At 45.0% G+C, this 22,327-nt stretch overlaps 1 protein-coding gene across 1 annotated transcript in view; it reads left to right on the top strand.

Moving 5' to 3' along the window:
* LOC116353488 (protein 4.1-like) overlaps positions 1-22,327 on the top strand; it is a 38,163-nt gene that overhangs the window by 10,549 nt on the left and 5,287 nt on the right. The window contains exons 2-6 of the mRNA XM_031789277.1: positions 9,837-10,243; positions 13,317-13,607; positions 16,891-16,995; positions 21,964-22,006; position 22,327. The exon at position 22,327 is cut by the window's right edge and continues 44 nt beyond it. Of these exons, the coding sequence (XP_031645137.1) occupies positions 9,837-10,243; positions 13,317-13,607; positions 16,891-16,995; positions 21,964-22,006; position 22,327 (847 nt within the window). The remainder of the gene's footprint in view (positions 1-9,836; positions 10,244-13,316; positions 13,608-16,890; positions 16,996-21,963; positions 22,007-22,326) is intronic.

Raw genomic sequence — 22,327 nt, 5'->3', positions numbered from 1 at the left:
TGGTAGGGTGTCTGTATATTGAGTGTGGGTGGTAGGGTGTCTGTATATTGAGTGTGGGTGGTAGGGTGTCTGTATATTGAGCGTGGGTGGCATGGTGTCTGTATATTGAGTGTGGGTGGTAGGGTGTCTGTATATTGAGTGTGGGTGGTAGGGTGTCTGTATATTGAGTGTGGGTGGTAGGGTGTCTGTATATTGAGCGTGGGTGGTAGGGTGTCTGTATATTGAGCGTGGGTGGCATGGTGTCTGTATATTGAGCGTGGGTTATAGGGTGTCTATATTGAGCATGGGTGGTGGGGTGTCTGTATATTGAGCGTGGGTGGTAGGATGTCTGTATATTGAGCGTGGGTGGCATGGTGTCTGTATATTGAGCGTGGGTTATAGGGTGTCTATATTGAGCATGGGTGGTGGGGTGTCTGTATATTGAGCGTGGGTGGTAGGATGTCTGTATATTGAGCGTGGGTGGTAGGGTGTCTGTATATTGAGCGTGGGTGGTAGGATGCCTATATATTGAGCGTGGGTGGTGGGGTATCTATATATTGAGTGTGGGTGGTAGGGTGTCTGTATATTGAGCGTGGGTTGTAGGGTGTCTGTATATTGAGCGTGGGTGGTTAGGATGTCTGTATATTGAGCGTGGGTGGTTAGGATGTCTGTATATTGAGCGTGGGTGGTAGGGTGTCTGTATATTGAGTGTGGGTGGTGAAGTGTCTGTATATTGAGCGTGGGTGTTTAGGATGTCTGTATATTGAGCGTGGGTGGTTAGGATGTCTGTATAGTGAGTGTGTATGTGTCCCAATATAGCACCCTATTCCCTTTGTAGTGCACTACGTTTGAACCAGAGCCCTATGGGTTACCAAATGGGCCCTGGTCAAAAAAAATCCTGCACTACATAGGGAAAAGGGTGCTATTTCGGAGTCAGAGTGTGCGTGTGTTATGGCCTGGTAAACAGGGCAAAGGTCAACGCCCTCATGTCAAAGAACTCCTTTCCTCTGACCCAATGGGATGACGTTGAATCAATGTGGAAAACGGATTGGATTAGCAAAAAGTCATCAATGGAGTCAGTGAAAAAATAAAAGGGTCATTGCAGGGTCATATGTAGCAGTCTTAAGTCTTGGGGATAAAAGCTGTTCAGGAGCCTGCTGGTGTCAGACTTGATGCACCGGTACCGGTACCCGTGCAGAAGCAGAGAGGGGGGTTGGAGTCTTTAACAGTTTTCTGGGCCTTCCTTTCACCTGATATAGAGGTACTGGATGGCAGGGAGCTCAGTCCCAGGGATGTACTGAGCTGTCCGCACCACACTCTGTAGCGCCATGCGATCGAGGGCGGTGCAGTTTCCACACCTAGCAGTGATGGGAGCCAGTCAAGATGCTCTCAATGGTGCAGCTACAGAAGTTTTTGAGGATTTGAGGGCCCATACCAAATCTTTTCAACTTCCTGAGGGGGGAAGAGGCGCTATCGCTATCGCGCCTTCTTCATGACTGTGTGGGTGTGTGTGGACCATTTTAATGAAGTCCTTATTGATTTGGACAGCGAGGAACTGGAAGCTCTCGACCTGCTCCACTACAGACCCGTCAATGTGGATGGATATTTGTGGAGTAATTCGATGCTCACATGTGTTTTGAATAGAATCTAAACAGTTACCGTAAGACCCTAACTTTATCCCTCTGACTTCAACGACTGTATATGGAATCAGTTTACTGTGGACTTATTCCTAGCTGAACCTGCAACACAAAACTGGTAGGAGTTAGACAGGTCGAAGGCTGTGGGGAGGTGGTGGGGAGGTGGAGGGCTGCATTCCAAATGGGACCCTATTCCTTATAGTGCACCACTTTTGACCTCCATATGGCTCTTTGACCTCCATAGGGCTCTTTGACCTCCATTGGGAAGCAGTAGTCAGTAGAGTGGTGTTACTGGTCAGGGGAAGCAGTAGTCAGTTTTCAGTAGAGTGTTGTTACTGGTCAGGGGAAGCAGTAGTCAGTAGTCAGTAGAGTGGTGTTACTGGTCAGGGGAAGCAGTAGTCAGTTGTCAGTAGAGTGGTGTTACTGGTCAGGGGAAGCAGTAGTCAGTTGTCAGTATAGTGGTGTTACTGGTCAGGGGAAGCAGTAGTCAGTAGAGTGGTGTTACTGGTCAGGGGAAGCAGTAGTCAGTAGTCAGTAGAGTGGTGTTACTGGTCAGGGGAAGCAGTAGTCAGCAGAGTGGTGTTACTGGTCAGGGGAAGCGGTAGTCAGTTTTCAGTAGAGTGGTGTTACTGGGCAGGGGAAACAGTAGTCAGTAGAGTGGTGTTACTGGTCAGGGGAAGCAGTAGTCAGTAGAGTGGTGTTACTGGTCAGGGGAAGCGGTAGTCAGTAGTCAGTAGAGTGGTGTTACTGGTCAGGGGAAGCGGTAGTCAGTAGTCAGTAGAGTGGTGTTACTGGTCAGGGGAAGCGGTAGTCAGTAGTCAGTAGAGTGGTGTTACTGGTCAGGGGAAGCAGTAGTCAGTAGAGTGGTGTTACTGGGCAGGGGAAACAGTAGTCAGTAGAGTGGTGTTACTGGTCAGGGAAAGCAGTAGTCAGTAGAGTGGTGTTACTGGTCAGGGGAAGCAGTAGTCAGCAGAGTGGTGTTACTGGTCAGGGGAAGCGGTAGTCAGTTTTCAGTAGAGTGGTGTTACTGGGCAGGGGAAACAGTAGTCAGTAGAGTGGTGTTACTGGTCAGGGGAAGCGGTAGTCAGTAGTCAGTAGAGTGGTGTTACTGGTCAGGGGAAGCGGTAGTCAGTAGTCAGTAGAGTGGTGTTACTGGTCAGGGGAAGCAGTAGTCAGTAGAGTGGTGTTACTGGGCAGGGGAAACAGTAGTCAGTAGAGTGGTGTTACTGGTCAGGGGAAGCAGTAGTCAGTAGAGTGGTGTTACTGGTCAGGGGAAGCAGTAGTCAGCAGAGTGGTGTTACTGGTCAGGGGAAGCGGTAGTCAGTTTTCAGTAGAGTGGTGTTACTGGGCAGGGGAAACAGTAGTCAGTAGAGTGGTGTTACTGGTCAGGGGAAGCGGTAGTCAGTAGTCAGTAGAGTGGTGTTACTGGTCAGGGGAAGCGGTAGTCAGTAGTCAGTAGAGTGGTGTTACTGGTCAGGGGAAGCGGTAGTCAGTAGTCAGTAGAGTGGTGTTACTGGTCAGGGGAAGCAGCAACAGGATACATAGGCCTCAGCAGGACCAAGTTAAGCTGGCCACCATCCTCTCTCTGCGTGCCTAACATCCTCTCTCTGCGTGCCTAACATCCTCTCTCTGCGTGCCTAAGCCAGTGTAATTAGTACATGACTGTGGTATGCTGCAGGCGTGGGGACGTAAATTCAAGCGGGCAGTTCTCATATTGACACCTTCGGGGGTATTAGCCAACTGACAAACTCAGTCGTCCTGCGTGATCTTGATTGGACATCTTCCCGGCTCATTGTGTGTCAGCAGCCATAGAAAACAGGAAACCAACGAAGGCGCCATGACAGCTAGCATGATGATGACACGACTAATCTGAGATCCTGAACTGGTTCTTTGTCCTTCAAGCTATTTACCACAGAAATGTATCTTTGTGTAGTAGTTTTTTAACCACACACACGCATACACATTACACACGCACACATGTAGCACACATCAACGCCAGTGGAGGCTGCTGACGGGAGGACGGCTCATAGTAACGGTGAATGGAATGGCATCAAACACATGGAAACCACATTTTTTGATCTATTTGATACCGTTCCGCTGATTCCGATCCAGGCTTTGCCACGAGCCCGTCCTCCCTTAATTAAGGTGCCACCAACCTCCTGTGATTCACACACACCATGGACAGAAGACCGAGGTGTCTCTTTTGATAAAGCAGGAAGTAGACACTTCCTGTGTTTTCGTCTTTGCCACCAACCCCTTTTCAAAGCGACTCATTTAGACACACACAGAAGGGTTATAGTAGTAGTGTGCTTCAGAATTCAGCACTCTCTTTGCAGTGTTCAAAGTAATGTCATGTAATGTAAAGTAATGTAATGTAAAGTAATGTAAAGTAATGTAAAGTAATGTAAAGCAATGTAATGTAAAGTAGTGTAAAGTAATGTAAAGTAATGTAAAGTAATGTAATGCAGACCTAATATGTCTACTGCACTATAATAAGAGGAGAATGACCCAATGTTCTACTTGGTTAGTCTATAGCCTATTGCCTATGCTCTGAGCCCATGAGCAGCGCTGGGGAGGGAGTCACTGTTTAAAGACTGGAAATCAGACGATTATAGTGATGAAGGTAATGGCTCTACTAACTACTGAGCAGCTGAGAGTGGAGGAGACACAGCAGAGAGAGGCTGAACGGTAGACCTGGGCTACGTCCCAATTGACCTGGGCTACGTCCCTAACCACTGCTTTTAATCAGGGCAAGGCGAGAATCATGACCAAATACAAACAGTGTAGCTATTCCCTCCGTAAGGCAATCAAACAAGCTAAGCGTCAGTATAAGACAAAGTATAAGACAAATTCAACCGCTCAGACACAACAGGTATGTGGCAGGGTCTACAGTCAATCACGGACTATAAAAAGAAAACCAGCCCCGTCGTGGACCCGGATGTCTTGCTCCCAGACAAACTAAACAGCTTCTTTGCTCGCTTCGAGGACAATACAGTGCCACCGACACGGCCCGCTACCAAGGATTGTGGGCTCTCCTTCACCGCAGCCAACGTGAGTAAAACATTTAAATGTGTTAACCCTCGCAAGGCTGCCGACCCAGACGGCATCCCTAGCCTCATCCTCAGAGCATGCGCAGACCAGCTGGCTGGTGTGTTTACGGACATATTCAATCAATCCCTATCCCAGTCTGCTGTTCCCACATGCTTCAAGAGTGCCACCATTGGTCCTGTTCCCAAGAAAGCTAAGGTAACTGAGCTAAACGACTACCGCCCCGTAGCACTCACTTCCGTCATCATGAAGTGCTTTGAGAGACTAGTCAAGGATCATTACACCTCCACCCTACCTGACACCCTAGACCCACTCCAATTTGCTTACCGCCCCAATAGGTCCACAGACGACGCAATCGCAATCACACTGCACACTGCCCTAACCCATCCGGACAAGAGGAATACCTATGTTAGAATGCTGTTCATCGACTACAGCTCAGCATTTAACACAACTGGGTCCTGGACTTCCTAACGGGCCACCCCCAGGTGGTGAGGGTACAAACAACATCTCCACCCCGCTGATCCTCAACACTGGGGCTCCACAAGAGTGTGTTCTCAGCCCTCTCCTGTACTCCCTGTTCACCCATGACTGCGTGGCCATGCACACCTCCAACACAATCATCAAGTTTACAGACGACACTACAGTGGTAGGCTTGATTAAGAGCAACGACGAGACGGCCTACAGGGAGGAGGTGAGGGCCCTTGGAGTGTGGTGTCAGGAAAATAACCTCTCACTCAAGGTCAACAAAACAAAGAAGATGATCGTGGACTTCAGGAAATAGCAGAGGGAGCACCCCCCTATCCACATCGACGGGACAGTAGTGGAGAGGGTAGAAAGCTTTAAGTTCCTCGGCATACACATCACGGACAAACTGAATTGGTCCACCCACACAGACAGTGTGGTGAAGAAGGCGCAGGAGTGCCTCTTCAACGTCAGGAGGCTGAAGAGATTTGGCTTGTCACCAAAAACACTCACAAACTTTTACAGATGCACAATCGAGAGCATCCTGTCGGGCTGTATCACCGCCTGGTATGGCAAGTGCTCCGCCCACAACCGTAAGGCTCTCCAGAGGGTAGTGAGGTCTGCACAACGAATCACCGGGGGCAATCTACCTGCCCTCCAGGACACCTACACCACCCGATGTCACAGGAAGGCCAAAAAGATCATCAAGGACAACAACCACCTGAGCCACTGCCTGTTCACCCCGCTATCATCCAGATGGCGAAGTCAGAACAAGTGCATCAAAGCAGTAACCAAGAGACTGAAAAACAGCTTCTATCTCAAGGCCATCAGACTGTTAAACAGCCACCACTAACATTGAGTGGCTGCTGCCAACATACTGACTCAAATCTCTAGCCACTTTAATAATACAAAATTGGATGTAATAAATGTATCACTAGTCACTTTAAACAATGCCACTTTATATAATGTTTACATACCCTACATTACTCATCTCATATGTATATAGTGTACTCTATACCATCTACAGCATCTTGTAGTTGTTGTGAAATTGTTCGATTACTTGTTAGATATTACTGGATGGTCGGAACTAGAAGCACAAGCATTTCGCTACACTCGCATTAAACATCTTCTAACCTTGTGTATGTGACCAATCAAATTTGATTTGATGTAGTGCACTACTTTTGACCAGAGCCCCTATGAGGTCCTAGTGCACTACATAGTGAATGGGGCGCTGTTTGGGACGTACCCCTGTGATCTCCTTGCGAGCGTCTGATTGAATCAACTGACTGCTCCTCACCTTTCTCTGAACTGTGGAGCCTCTCTGTATTATTCGTTGTTGAAGAGCCCTTGTGAGTCGGTCCTCTATTGTTCTGGCATGTACTTACTGAGTAGATAGTAGATACACACTGTGACTAGACTAGACAATGACTCAGGAAAGATCCAAGCGAAAGCAGAACACTGAAGGTTATTTGCTATAGCCTGGTCCCAGATCTGTCTGTGCTGTCTTGCCAGATATTATGGTCACACATTGGCAAGCCAGCACAGATTTTGGACTGGTCTAGTTGTGTGCTGCTGTTATGGCCCTGTCATAGGGCAGCAACTAGATGAACCACTATCAGGCTGGGTAGAGCTGTGCTCGGCAGGACTGTGTCAGTCAACCCCAGGGGGTGGGAAATACTGATTTGGGGCTCCATGATTAAAGAGTGACTGAATGCACCAATTCCACATGTTTCTCTGTTGTAAAAATGTAATTTCAGTATTGGGGGTGTGGTTCAATGTGGCAGTTACTGATGTTTGTCCCTCATGAGACACCATAGGAACAAAGCCACTATTACTATTAATCTGAGATAATTCAAGAATTCTGTAATTAAGTTTGACGTTTTTTCTTATGTAATAGAATATAGCTAGAATATTGGAAATACCGCTAGAATATAGAATATAGAAATACCGCTAGAATAGAATAGAAATATAATATTGCTTACTAACACTAAAATGACTCTTAGTAGTGGCAAGGCCTGGTCTTCTTAGAGGCTGGTCACTCATCCTGCTCTATCTTCCCATGATGTTCCCATGATGTCCTCATGATGTTCCCATGATGTCCTCATGATGTTCCCATGATGTTCCCATGACGTCCCCATGATGTTCCCACGATGTCCTCATGATGTTCCCATGATGTCCTCATGATGTTCCCATGATGTTCCCATGATGTTCCCATGACATCCCCATGATGTTCCCATGATGTCTCCATGATGTCCCCATGATGTCCTCATGATGTTCCCATGATGTCCTCATGATGTTCCCATGCTGTTCCCATTACGTCCCCATGATGTTCCCATGATGTCTCCATGATGTCCCCATGATGTCCTCATGATGTCCCATGATGTTCCCATGATGTCCTCATGATGTCCCCATGGTGTCCTTATGATGTCCTCATGATGTCCCCATGATGTCCCCATGGTGTCCTCATGATGTTCCCATTATGTTCCCATGCTGAATCACCAACAGTAGCAGCATGGAGACTCCACCAACACAATGACATGACTGGGGCCTAATAAAGCTGGCGTTGCCATGGTGACCCCTGCCCAGCATGCAGCGTCAGAGGGTGGGGAGAGAGAGATGAGGGTCTGTAAAGGCCCACTCCAGATCACACCACCACTCCATGATAATAATAATAATAATAATAGCTACCTCTCCTCTCCCTCCTCTCCTGCTTCCTCTCCTTCCTCTCCCTTCTCCTCTCCCTCCCTCCTATCCCTTCTCCTCTCCCTCCTATCCCTCCTCCTATCCCTTCTCCTCTCCCTCCTCCTCTCCCTCCTCTTCTCCCTCCTATCTCTCCTCTCCTCTCCTACCTCCTCTCCCTCCTCCTCTCCCTCCTATCTCTCCTCTCCTTCCTTCTCTCCCTCCTCTCCCTTCTATCTCTCCTCTCCCTCCTCCTCTCCATCCTCTTCTCCCTCCTATCTCTCCTCTCCCTCCTCTACTTCCTTCACTCTCTCCTCCTCTCCCCTCTCCCTCCTCTCCCTCCTTCCTCTCCCTCCTCTCTCCTCTATTTCCTTCTCTCCCTCCTCCTCTCCCCTCTCCCTGGGCATTTGTAGCATAAATGGCCGCCTGGGATTTAATGGAATAATAGCTAATAGGTGACCTTGTTCTGTCTGAGGTTTAACATTTTAATTCCCAGTTGCTAATATATGCATATTATTAGTACATTTGGATGGAAAAAAACTCTGACGTTTCTAAAACTGTTTGAATGATGTCTGTGAGTATAACAGAACTCATATGACAGGCAAAAACCTGAGAATAATCCAAACAGGAAGTGGGATATCTGAGGTTTGTAGTTTCTGAACTCAGCACTATCGAATACACAGTGGGATATTGGTTATGTTTCACTTCCTAAGGCTTCCACTAGAGGTCAACCGTCTTTAGAAACTTGAATGAGGCTTCTACTGTGATGTGGAGCCGGATGAGAGCTCTTTGAGTCAGTGGTCTGGCAGAGAGCCAGGTCCTGGTCACGCGCATTTCACATGAGAGCGACCTGGCTTTTCTACAGACGATGGAATTCTCCGGTTGGAACGTTATTGAAGATTTATGATAAAAACATCCTAAAGATTGATTCTATACTTAGTCTGAAATGTTTCTACAACCTGTAATATAACTTTTTGAACATTTCGACCGATGTTCGGCTGGATCTGCACGAGCAGGTCCAGATTTGTGTACTTAACGCCCTAACAAAAGTAGCCACTTGGACATAAGTAATGGACATTATCGAACAAATCAAACATTTATTGTGGAACTAGGATTCCTGGGAGTGCATTCTGATGAAGATCATCAAAGGTAAGGGAATATTTATAATGTGATTTCTGGTTTCTGTTGACTCCAACATGGCGGATTTTTTTTTTTTAAATCTCAGATTATTGCATGGTTTGTTTTTTCCGTAAAGGTTTTTTGAAATCTCACACAGTGGTTGCATTAAGGAGAGGTATATCTATAATTCCATGTGTAACACTTGTATTTTCATCAACATTTATGATGAGTATTTCTGTAAAATTGATGTGGCTCTCTGCAATATCACTGGATGTTTTTGGAACTAGTGAACGTAACGCGCCAATGTAAACTCAGATTTATTTATATATATATGAACTTTATCAAACAAAACATACATGTATTGTGTAACATGAAGTCCTATGAGTGTCATCTGATGAAGATCATCAAGTTATTAATTGTATCTCTATTTGTGCTTTTTGTGACTCCTATCTTTGGCTGGAAAAATTGCTGTTTTTATCTGTGGCTTGGTGGTGACCTAACATAATCGTTTGTGGGGCTTTCGCTGTAAAGCTTATTTGAAATCTGACACCGTGATGGGATTAACAACAAGATTACCTTTAAAACGGTATCAGATACATGTATGTTTGAGGAATTTTATTTATGAGATTTCTGTTGTTTTGTATTCGGCGCCCTGCACTTTCACTGGCTGTTGTCATATCGATCCCGTTAACGGGATCTCAGCCCTAAGAAGTTTTAAAGGACAAATACAAAGTCACAATAAGAATCTGCTAGAAACAAGGAGGTTAGACGGCACACTACCATACGATGATGACCTGTAGTGTAATGACTATATTACCAACAATTGAATAACATAGGTTCCAATCCTAGGTAAACTACCTGACCAAATCTCTTCATAATGGACCATTTTCCCTGGTTGTTTTCCCCATGCAGCTGTTGCCATGACGACAGACGAGGCGACAGAGCGACAGCAGCAAAAGAAGCCCAGCCAGCAGGAGGCAGAGCAGCATCAGGCCACGCCCCCTGACCACGGGCCCTCTGAGTCCCAGGCTTCCAGCACTCCCGTCACCTCGCCCCTAAGCCCCGGCTCGCCCTCCTCACCCCAGGAGGAGGTGCAGCTGAGACCCCGCCAGCGCACCTCGGCCGACCGTGGCCTCTCGCGACTCTTCTCCTCTTTCCTGAAGAGGAGGTCTCAGTGCGAGGGGGACGGGGGAGAGAAGGGGGAGAAAGGAGGGGACGGGGGAGAAGCCAAGGCGCCAATCGCTGACTGTGAGCCGGAGCTCAGGATCGAGGGGGATCAGAACCTCGACCTGCACTCACTCAGCAGCAACGAGGCTCAGGTGAGAGCCTATCACTCCTGCTACGCTGTCATACTGGGACTGTGTGTTGTTGTAGGGTTAGGCTTGAGGAGGACATGTTTAATAGCAGTGTGTGTGGTTGAGGACTCTTAGCTACTGCTTAGCTAGAGTGCAAAATTATGTTGATTTTAGTCTGAGCTGATGAATGTGCTCTTCAGTGGTAAGTGGTAGGTGTTTTGTGCTGGATTTACAGTGCTCTGAATTACAGTACTCTCTCAGTCTTCAAACTGCTATGTGAAGTGAGTAAGAACAGACGTGCATGAATGAGTAATGATTGTGGTGTTTGTGATGTGGCTTGAGGAAAGCCTTTCCTTTGGTTCCCTTTGTTCCTTCTTTACATAGGGTTTCATTTCGGCCTCAAAGCACAACGTTATGGCAATATATAGTCACAATAGTGAGGATATATAGTCAGGATATATAGTCACAATAGTGAGGATATATAGTCACAATAGTGAGGATATATAGTCACAATAGTGAGGATATATAGTCACAATAGTAAAGATATATAGTCACAATAATGAGGTTATATAGTCACAATAGTGAGGATATATAGTCACAATAGTGTTGATATATAGTCACAATAGTGAGGATATATAGTCACAATAGTGAGGATATATAGTCACAACAGTGAGGATATATAGTCACAATAGTGAGGATATATAGTTACAATAGTGAGGATATATAGTCACAATAGTGAGGATATATAGTCACAACAGTGAGGATATATAGTCACAACAGTGAGGATATATAGTCACAATAGTGAGGATATATAGTCACAATAGTGAGGATATATAGTCACAACAGTGAGGATATATAGTCACAATAGTGAGGATATATAGTTACAATAGTGAGGATATATAGTCACAATAGTGAGGATATATAGTTACAATAGTGAGGATCAAGCAGTCAACAAGTCAAGCAGGCATTTGAAAGAGTAAGAACATTTCAGCGAGACAACTCAAAGGCGAAATCCATTAAAGCCAAGATAATGGAATTCATTGCCCTTGACAAACAACCGTTCTCTGTCCTGGGTGATGTTGGCTTTCGCCAACTGGTCGAGCACCGGTTAACACTGCCAAGTGCGCTATTTTTCAGATGTTGTCCTACCAGAGTTACACAGTAATAGCGTCACTGCTATTAGCTTCACGACATACATACTATGGAACGCCGTTTGGGTCATTGCGTGTCAAAAAAGATACAGTAGCACTGTCAAAGCGGTACAATAAATTCTGCAAACACCGGCCATGAACGATGTGTTTACGGTACCGCGTTGGTAATAAAGCATCATTTGTTTGACCGCAACTTCTGGGGTAGCTAGCTTTAGCTTAGTACCTAGCTAGCTTTAGCTTGGTACCTAGCTAGCTTTAGCTTGGTACCTAGCTAGCTTTAGCTTGGTACCTAGCTAGCTTTAGCTTGGTACCTAGCTAGCACTAATACAACCAGCATGAAAACAATGACCAGTAAAAAACTGCAGTCATTTTCATTATTCTTAGCAATGATTTAGGAATCCTCGTGAGTAAGTATTAGCTAGGTTGCCACTTGTTGTTCGCCTGTTGATATTGAACTTCAGTTCATGAAAATAAATACCTATCCAGCTACTTAACCCTGTTGCCCAAAGCTAACGTTATAAGCAGCCAGCTAGCTTCATCTCGCTAGTGAAAGAAATAGGTTTTGATTATGTTTTACTGGTACATGGGGACATACGGGGAGATAACGTAACAAAATGACTTTTTGGTCTGTGTGTGTGGTGTGTGTGTGTGTGTGTGTGTGTGTGTGTGTGTGTGTGTGTGTGTGTGTGTGTGTGTGTGTGTGTGTGTGTGTGTGTTTGTGTGTAACCTTTATTTAACTCGGCAAGTCAGTTAAGAATACATTCTTATTTATAATGACGGCCTACCCCAAAGCAAAGGATCTTGTGAAGATGCTGGAGGAAACAAGTACAAAAGTATCTATATCCACAGTAAAACGAGTCCTATGTCGACATAACCTGAAAGGCCGTTCAGCAAGGTAGAAGCCACTGCTCCAAAACCGCCATAAAAAAGCCAGACTACGGTTTGCAACTGAACATGGGGACAAAGATCGTACATTTCGAGAAATGTCCTCTGGTCTGATGAAACAAAAGTTGAACTGTTTGGCCATAATGACCATCGTTATTTTTGGAGGATAAAGGGTGCGGCTTGCAAGCCGAAGAACACAATCCCAACCGTGAAGCACGGGGGTGGCAGCATCATGTTGTGGGGGTGCTTTGCTGCAGGAGGGACTGGTGCACTTCACATACTAGATAGCATCATGAGGTAGGAAAATTATGTTGATATATTGAAGCAACATCTCAAGACATCAGTCAGGAAGTTAAAGCTTGGACGCAAATGGGTCTTCCAAATGGACAATGACCCCAAGCATACTTCCAAAGTTGTGGCAAAATGGCTTAAGGACAACAAAGTCAAGGTATTGGAGTGGCCATCACAAAGCCCTGACCTCAAACCTACAGGAATTTTGTTGGCAGAACTGAAAAGCGTGTGCGAGCAAGGAGGCCTACAAACCTGACTCAGTTACACCAGCTCTGTCAGGAGGAATGGGCCAAAATTCACCCAATTGATTGTGGGAAGCTTGTGGAAGGCTACCTGAAATGTTTGACCCAAGTTAATCAATTTAAAGGCAATGTACCAAATACTAATTGAGTGTATGTAAACTTCTGACCCACTGGAAATGTGATGAAAGGAATAAAAGTTCAAATAAATCATTTTTTCTACTATTATACTGACATTTCACTTTCTTAAAATAAAGTGGTGATCCTAACTGACCTAAGACAGGGAATTGTTACTAGGATTTCAGGAATTGTGAAAAACTGAGTTTAAATGTATTTGGCTGAGGTGTATGTAAACTTCCGACTTCAACTGTATCAATATCATGTCTTTGTCGTTTGTAAAGTTGTTTGTTCTGTGTAGCTTTAAGCAAGCATGTTTGTCTTACACACAGATGCAAATGTGTCCATGTGTGTTTTTTGGAATGAATATAAAATGGAATGTGTTAAAAATGTGTCTTGTGTCTTTTCCTCCAGCCTGTCCAGGTAGACCAGAAGGAAGACCCTGAGAAAGACTCGGAGGACGAGGGGGGAGAGAAAGACAAGGAGAAAAGAGAAGAGGACAGTGCCCAGGAGAAGGAGAAAAAGGAGGAGGACCCTGAGGGAGAGGGAGAAGGAAGAGAGGGCGAGGACGGGGAGGGAGAGAAAGGGTTAAAGGAGAAGATAGCAGAAGAAGACGCTCAACCTCCTAAGCCTCCCCGTCGACCCAGGATCATGCAAATTAAAGTTACACTCCTGGATGACACTCTGTATGAGTGTGAGCTGGATGTAAGTCCCAATATTACCAAATCATTCTTTATTATAGCTGGAATCCTAGGATACATAGCCTGGGGGATCCAGGACGGTTTGTGCTGTCTTGCCAAATCCTATAAGCTTGTCCGATTTGTTCATACAGTACCAGTCAAAAGGTTGGACACACTATGAAATAATACATATGGAATCATGTAGTAACAAATCAGAATCTATTTTATATTTGAGATTCTTCAAAGTAGCCACCTTTTGCCATGATGAGTGTTGCACACTCATTCTCTCAACCAGCTTCACATGGAACTTGAAGGAGTTCCCACATATGCTGAGCACTTGTTCGCTGCTTGTTCTCCACCCTGCGGTCCAACTCATCCCAAACCATCTCAATTAGGTTGAGGTCAGATGATTGTGGAGGCCAGGCTTTGATGTCTTCTCTATTATTCTACAATGTACAGTAGAAAATAGTTTAAAAACCTTTTAAAAACTTGAATGAGTCGGTGTGTCCAAACTTCTGACTTGCACCGTACATACATATACAGTATACATAAACTTAGATTGGAGTCATTAAAACTTGTTTTTCAAACACTCTACAAATTTCTTGTTAACAAACTATAGTTTTGGCATGTCCGTTAGGACATCTACTTTGTGCATGACACAAGTAATTTTTCGAATAAATGTTTACAGACAGATTATTTCACTTATAATTCACTGTATCACAATTTAATTTGAAGTAATACATGACTTTAACCCATTTTATAAGAGATTCACCACTTGCATTAGTGGTGTGGGGTGGCCAACCGCACCAGCATATGTTCTCACAAGGGGTCTGAGGATCTCATCTCGGTACCTAATGGCAGTCAGGCTACCTCTGGCGAGCACATGGAGGGCTGTGCGGCCCCCCAAAGAAATGCCACCCCACACCATGACTGACCCACCGCCAAACCGGTCATGCTGGAGGATGTTGCAGGCAGCAGAACGTTCTCCACGGCGTCTCCAGACTCTGTCACGTCTGTCACATGTGCTCAGTGTGAACCTGCTTTCATCTGTGAAGAGTACAGGACATCAGTGGCGAATTTGCCAATCTTGGTGTTCTCTGGCAAATGCCAAACGTCCTGCACGGTGTTGGGCTGTAAGCACAACCACCACGTGTGGACGTCGGGCCCTCATACCACCCTCATGGATTCTGTTTCTGACCGTTTGAGCAGACACATGCACATTTGTGGCCTGCTGGAGGTCATTTTGCAGGGCTCTGGCAGTGCTCCTCCTTGCACAAAGGCGGAGGTAGCGGTCCTGCTGCTGGGTTGTTGCCCTCCTACGGCCTCCTCCACTCCTCCTGATGTACTGGCCTGTCTCCTGGTAGTGCCTCCATGCTCTGGACACTACGCTGACAGACACAGCAAACCTTCTTGCCACAGCTCGCATTGATGTCCCATCCTGGATGAGTTGCACTACCTGAGCCACTTGTGTGGGTTGTAGACTCCGTCTCATGCTACCACTAGAGTGAAAGCACCGCCAGCATTCAAAAGTGACCAAAACATCAGCCAGGAAGCATAGGAACTGAGAAGTGGTCTGTGGTCACCACCTGCAGAACCACTCCTTTATTGGGGGTGTCTTGCTAATTGCCTATAATTTCCACCTGTTGTCTATTCCATTTGAACAACAGCATGTGAAATGTATTGTCAATCAGTGTTGCTTCCTAAGTGGACAGTTTGATTTCACAGAAGTGTGATTGACTTGGAGCTACATTGTGTTGTTTAAGTGTTCCCTTTATTTTTTTGAGCAGTGTATATTGCTAGACTGGCTTTTTGGGTACAGTGCCTTCCCGAAAGTATTCAGACCCAAATTTTCTTACGTTACAGCCATATTCTAAAATAGATTAAATTATTTATTTTCCTCATTAATCTACACACAATACCCCATAATGACAAAGCAAAAACAGTTTTTTATAAATGTTTACAAATATATTAAAAACATAAATACTGTATTTACATAATTATTCTAATCTTTTGCTATGAGACTCAAAATTGAGCTCAGGTGCATCCTGTTTCCATTGAGATGAGATGTTTCTACAGCTTAATTGGAGTCCACCTGTGGTAAATTAAATTCATTGAACATGACTTGGAAAGGCACACACCTTTCCAAGTCAGACATCCTTGATGTCTATATAAGGTCCCACTGTTGACAATGCATGTCGAAGTGAAAACCAAGCCATGAGGTCAAAGGAATTGTCCTTAGAGCTCCGAGACAGGATTGTGTCGAGGCACAGATCTAGGGAAGGATACCAAAAAATTTCTGCGGCATTGAAGGTCAAGAACACAGTGGCCTCCATCATTCTTAAATGGAGAAGTTTGGAAGATTCTTCCCAGAGCTGGCATCCTGGCCAAACTGAGCAATCAGGGGAGAAGGGCCTTGGCCAGGGAGGTGACCAAGAACCCAATGGTCACTCTAACAGAGCTCCAGATTTCCTCTATGGAGATGGGAGAACCTTCCAGAAGGACAACTATCTCTGTAGCACTCCACCAATCAGGCCTTTACGGTAGAGTGGCCAGATGGAAGCCACTCCTCAGTAAAAGGCACATGCCAGCCTGCTTGGAGTTTGCCAAAAGGCACTTAAAGACTCTCAGACCATGAGAAACTAGATTCTCTGGTGTGATGAAACCTGGATTGAATTCTTTGGACTGAATGCCAAGCGTCACGCCTGGAGAAAACCTGGCACCATCCCTACAATTAAGCATGGTGGTGGCAGCATCATGCTGTGGGGATGTTTTTCAGCGTCAGGGACTGGGTGACAAGTCAGGATCGAGGAAAAGATGAATGGAGAAAAGTACAGAGATCCTTGATGAAAACCTGCTCCAGAGCGCTCAGGACCTCAGACTGGGGTGAAGGTTCACCTTCTAACAGAGCAACGACCCTAAGCACACAGCCAAGACAACACAGGAGTGGCTTCAGGACAAGTCTCTGAATGTCCTTGAGTGGACCAGTCAGAGTCCAGACTTGAACCCGATCAAACATCTCTGGAGACCTGAAAATAGCTGTGCAGCGACGCTCCCCATCCAACCTGACAGAGTTAGAGAGGATCTGCAGAGAAGAAGGGGATAAACTCCCCAAATACAGGTGTACCAAGCTGGTAGCATCATACCCAAGAAGACTAGAGGCTGTAATAGCTGCCAAAGGTGCTTCAACAAAGTACTGAGTAAAAAGGGTGTGAATACTTACGGAAATGTGATATTTCAGTTGCTTTTTTTCTACACAGTTAAAGACAGGTTTATTATGTCTCTGTATGACATCTCTCACTTCCCTTTAGAAACATGCCAAAGGTGTGGAGCTGTTCACCAAGGTGTGTGACCACCTCAACCTGCTGGAGAGAGACTACTACGGCCTGGCCATCTGGGAGTCGCCCTCCATGAAGGTCCGTTGCTCTAAGTTTCCAAACTGTTTTTTTGCTTTGTGACCCACAAGTTGAGGTGTCTTTTGAGTTGTCACCTGATTGGCTGAATACCCTGGGGCGCGCGAGGTGGTTGGAGTTGTCATGACAGAAATATGATGCCAAGTTTTCAAACTATCGGTGATTTCTATTGAGAAGATATATGAAGCGATCTGTGCATTTGAACAACAGCACCAATACACCTATTTCACTTTTGCATGTCAAAAACCAAATGACCACTGCTGCACATGCTGCCACTGTTTAGAACGGATTAGACTTAACTATTTTGAGCGAGCAGGCAGCTCACGCACAAACGAGTGCACCAGGGAGAACTCAACAAGCATGCAGATGATATAAGTGAAAACGCATTATCTAACTGGGGATAGCTGGCTAACATAATGTCACAAAGCATTATCTAACTGGGGATAGCTGGCTAACGTTTCACAAAACATTATCTAACTGGGGATAGCTGGCTAACATAATGTCACAAAGCATTATCTAACTGGAGATAGCTGGCTAACATAATGTCACAAAGCATTATCTAACTGGGGATAGCTGGCTAACATTTCACAAAGCATTATCTAACTGGAGATAGCTGGCTAACATTTCACAAAGCATTATCTAACTGGGGATAGCTGGCTAACATTTCACAAAGCATTATCTAACTGGGGATAGCTGGCTAACATTTCACAAAGCATTATCTAACTGGGGATAGCTGGCTAACATTTCACAAAGCATTATCTGACTGGGGATAGCTGGCTAACATAATGTCACAAAGCATTATCTAACTGGAGATAGCTGGCTAACATAATGTCACAAAGCATTATCTAACTGGGGATAGCTGGCTAACATTTCACAAAGCATTATCTAACTGGAGATAGCTGGCTAACATTTCACAAAGCATTATCTAACTGGGGATAGCTGGCTAACATTTCACAAAGCATTATCTAACTGGGGATAGCTGGCTAACATTTCACAAAGCATTATCTAACTGGGGATAGCTGGCTAACATTTCACAAAGCATTATCTAACTGGGGATAGCTGGCTAACATAATGTCACAAAGCATTATCTAACTGGGGATAGCTGGCTAACATTTCACAAAGCATTATCTAACTGGGGATAGCTGGCTAACATAATGTCACAAAGCATTATCTAACTGGGGATAGCTGGCTAACATAATGTCACAAAGCATTATCTAACTGGGGATAGCTGGCTAACATTTCACAAAGCATTATCTAACTGGGGATAGCTGGCTAACATAATGTCACAAAGCATTATCTAACTGGGGATAGCTGGCTAACATAATGTCACAAAGCATTATTTAACTGGGGATAGCTAGCTAACATAATGTCACAAAGCATTATCTAACTGGGGAGAGCTGGCTAACATAATGTCACAAAGCATTATCTAACTGGGGAGAGCTGGCTAACATAATGTCACAAAGCATTATCTAACTGGGGAGAGCTGGCTAACATAATGTCACAAAGCATTATCTAACTGGGGAGAGCTGGCTAACATAATGTCACAAAGCATTATCTAACTGGGGATAGCTAGCTAACATTTCACAAAGCATGATGCGCTAGCCAGGTAACTTTCATTCTGAAATACACTAGGTTTACAAAAGTATGTGGACACTCCTTCAAATTAGTGGATTCAGCTATTTCAGCCACACCCATTGCTCACAGGTATATAAAATCGAGCACACAGCCATGCAATCTCCAAAGGGAACAATAGCAGTAGAATGACCTTACTGAAGAGCTCAGTGACTTCAGTAGCACCGTCATAGGATGCCACCTTTCCAACAAGTCAGTTTGTAAAATGTCTTCCCTGCTAGAGCTGCCCTGATCAACTGTAAGTGCTGTTATTGTGAAGTGGAAACGTCTAGGAGCAACAACCGCTCAGCCGTGAAGTGACAGGCTATACAAGCTAACAGAACAGGGCCTCCAAGTGCTGAAGCGTATAGTTTCGTCTGTCCTCCGTTGCTACACTCACTACCAACTTCCAAACTGTCTTTGGAAGCAACATCAGCACAAGAACTGTTCGTCAGGAGCTTCATGAAATGGGTCACAAGCCTAAGCTCAGCATACACAATGCCAAGCGTCGGCTGGAGTGACTCTGGAGCAGTAGAAACTCGTTCTCTGGAGTGATGAATCACACTTCACCGTCTGGCAGTCCGACGGACGAATCTGGGTTCGGCAGATGCCAGAAGAACGCTACCTGTCCCAAAGCATAGTGCCAACTGTAAAGTTTGGTGGAGGAGGAATAATGGTCTGGGGCTGATTTTCATGGTTCGGGGTCCTTTAGTTCCAGTGAAGAGAAATCTTAAAGCTACGATTCTGGGCTTCTCTCCAATGTTCCAACATCTAGTGGAAAGCCTTCCCAGAAGAGTGGAGGCTGTTATAGCAGCAATGTTCCAACATCTAGTGGAAAGCTCTTCCCAGAGGAGTGGAGGTTGTTATAGCAGCAATGTTCCAACATCTAGTGGAAAGCCTTCCCAGAAGAGTGGAGGCTGTTATAGCAGCAATGTTCCAACATCTAGTGGAAAGCCTTCCCAGAAGAGTGGAGGCTGTTATAGCAGTAATGTTCCAACATCTAGTTGAAAGCCTTCCCAGAAGAGTGGAGGCTGTTATAGCAGCAATGTTCCAACATCTAGTGGGAAGACTTCCCAGAAGAGTGGAGGCTGTTGTAGCAGCAAAGGGGTGACCAACTCCATATTAATACCCATGATTTAGGAATGAAATGTTCAACGAGCAGGTGTCCACATACCGTTGGTCATGTAGTGTAACTTTATATTTTCCAAGTTAGTCAGATTTGAGTTTAGAAAGACTTTAAATTGGCATGAGAGCCAACTAGCTAGCAAGCAAGCTACCAGCTAGCCTTATCTAGCTGCTTATCAAAGGTAGATAACTGGTTAATCTCACACAAAAAAATGACCACATTTTTTTTATCAATGTCTCCAAACATTACTGTAGCTGGTTAATTAATTTGATCATGCTTTGTGATATTGCTGGTTTTATGCTGTTTTAGTCCACAGAACATGACAGTAGAACCTGATGAACCACACGGGGAAACAATCAAGTTGGCCAGCCAACTTCATACTCTTTGGTCCTACCAGATCCTTGATGAGAAGGTTCTAGCTAGTGTATCCCTCTGTCCTTGGACTCTTGTTAGATGAAGTTGTCCGGTTTATCAGGTCCCAGGCTCCCATGACTGTTATGAATATTTATTTTTGAAGTTAATTAATTACAGCCTTTTGCTTTAGTGCCGTCTGTACCTGATCGAGCAGATCTAGCCTCGCGTGCGGAAGTCTGGCGCGACAGTCATTGGGAGGGAGACTAGAGCAGGCCCAGAAGTTCTGACTGAACGCACATTTAAGCCGCCACCAGGACGGTTTGTTTACTTTATGCTGCTATGATTTCTGCTATGGAATCCTGCGATTTTGTTGGGGCAGTCCCCCCCCCCCCCTCATTGTAAATAGTTGGCAAAGCAATCCCCAAGAAGTGTTCTCACGGCCTATGCGCCCACGGAGGAGGAGCGGCTGCTGGCGGTCACTTTGGAGCAGAGTAGTAAGTCACTACTTGTTATGAACAATATATTTTAATCTGGAAAATGTTAAAAATGTACCACACTATAAGCATTTAAAATCGATGAATTACATAATATGTCATATTTTTTTACCAATCACAAGTGGGGTGCCGCCCCTAACGCCCTAATCGACTGATTGACTGGGGAAAAAAAATACACAGACCAAAGAATAAGTCAAATATATATTATCCTGCAAAATGTCTTGATAAACGTGGGAATTCATTTTTCCGTCGGTGATAGCAAGCTGTCCAGACCCTGAGGCAGCAAAGCAGCCCCAAATCATGATGCTCCCTCCACCATACTTTACAGTTGGGATGAGGGTTTGATGTTGGTGTGCTGTGCCTTTTTCCCCCCCCCACACACAGTGTTGTGTTTTCCTTCCAAACAACTCAACTTTAGTTTCATTTGTCCACGGAATATTTTGCCAGTAGCGCTGTGGAACATCCAGGTGCACTTTTACAAACTTCAGATGTGCAGCAATGGTTTTTTTGGACAGCAGTGGCTTCTTCTGTGGTGTCCTCCCATGAACACCATTCTTGTTTAGTGTTTTACGTATCTTAGACTCGTCAACAGAGGTGTTAGCATGTTCCAGAGATTTCTGTAAATCTTTAGCTGACACTCTAGGATTCTTCTTAACCTCGTTGAGCATTCTGCACTGTGCTCTTGCAGTCATCTTTGCAGGACGGCCACTCCTAGGGAGAGTAGCAACAGTGCTGAACTTTCTCCATTTATAGACAATTTGTCTTACTGTGGACTGATGAACATCAAGGCTTTTAGAGATACGTTATAACCCTTTCCAGCTTTTTGCAGGTCAACAATTCTTAATCTGAGGTCTTCTGAGATCTCTTTTGTTGGAGGTATCGTTGATATCAGGCAATGCTTCTTGTGAATAGCAAACTCAAATGTTTGAGTGTTTTTTATAGAGCAAGGCAGCTCTAACCAACATCTCTAATCTCGTCTCATTGATTGGACTCCAGGTTAGCTGACTCCTGACTCCAATTAGCTTCAGGAGAAGTCATTAGTCTGGGGGGGTTCACATACTTTATCCTACCTACACTGGGAATGTTTAAATTATGTATTCAATATAGACAAGAACAATTCTAATAATTAGTGTTATTAGTGTAAGCAGACTGTGTTTGTCTATTGTTGTGACTTAGATTAAAGATTAAAGATCAGATCAAATTTGATGACCAATTTATTCAGAAATCCAGGTAATTCCAAAGGGTTCACATACTTTATCTTGCCACTGTAGATACTGTACATATTAGACACATGCTTCTTGTATCTAGTGTTTGATGTTCAGTTATAATTGGAGCCACGTCTGAGTCCTTGTTTTGTCTGATGATGTTCCTTCTCATCTCCCACAGACCTGGATGGATTTCACCAAGGAGATCCGCAGGCAGGTTCAAGGTGAGGCTTCTGCTCTGTTCTCATTGTGTAGATAGAGCCTATCTTGTAACCTCTTGCTAAATTCATGGTAATTATTCTGTAGGTACGTTAGTAAATTTCCTCCAGCGTCAGGCAGTGCACTCTGGGCCTTTTCGTAAGTTCCGAGCGTTTCTCTCTCGCACACTGGGGCGTTCTGATCGCACAGCGGAAGTCGAGCACCACCAGTTAACCGGATAAAGTTGGCTGGCTTGCTAGCTTCTTCCTCGAACACACCCTGAATGTGGAAAGGCTGTACACCTCACCGTGACACTCCCATTTCATTTTCTGCTCCACCTACGTAGG

Source organism: Oncorhynchus kisutch, linkage group LG14, assembly GCF_002021735.2.
Source record: "Oncorhynchus kisutch isolate 150728-3 linkage group LG14, Okis_V2, whole genome shotgun sequence".
NCBI classification, from domain to species: Eukaryota; Metazoa; Chordata; class Actinopteri; order Salmoniformes; family Salmonidae; genus Oncorhynchus; species Oncorhynchus kisutch.
The sequence above is the reverse complement of the archived record's forward strand: the minus strand, read 5'-3'. Positions and strand labels throughout refer to the sequence as shown.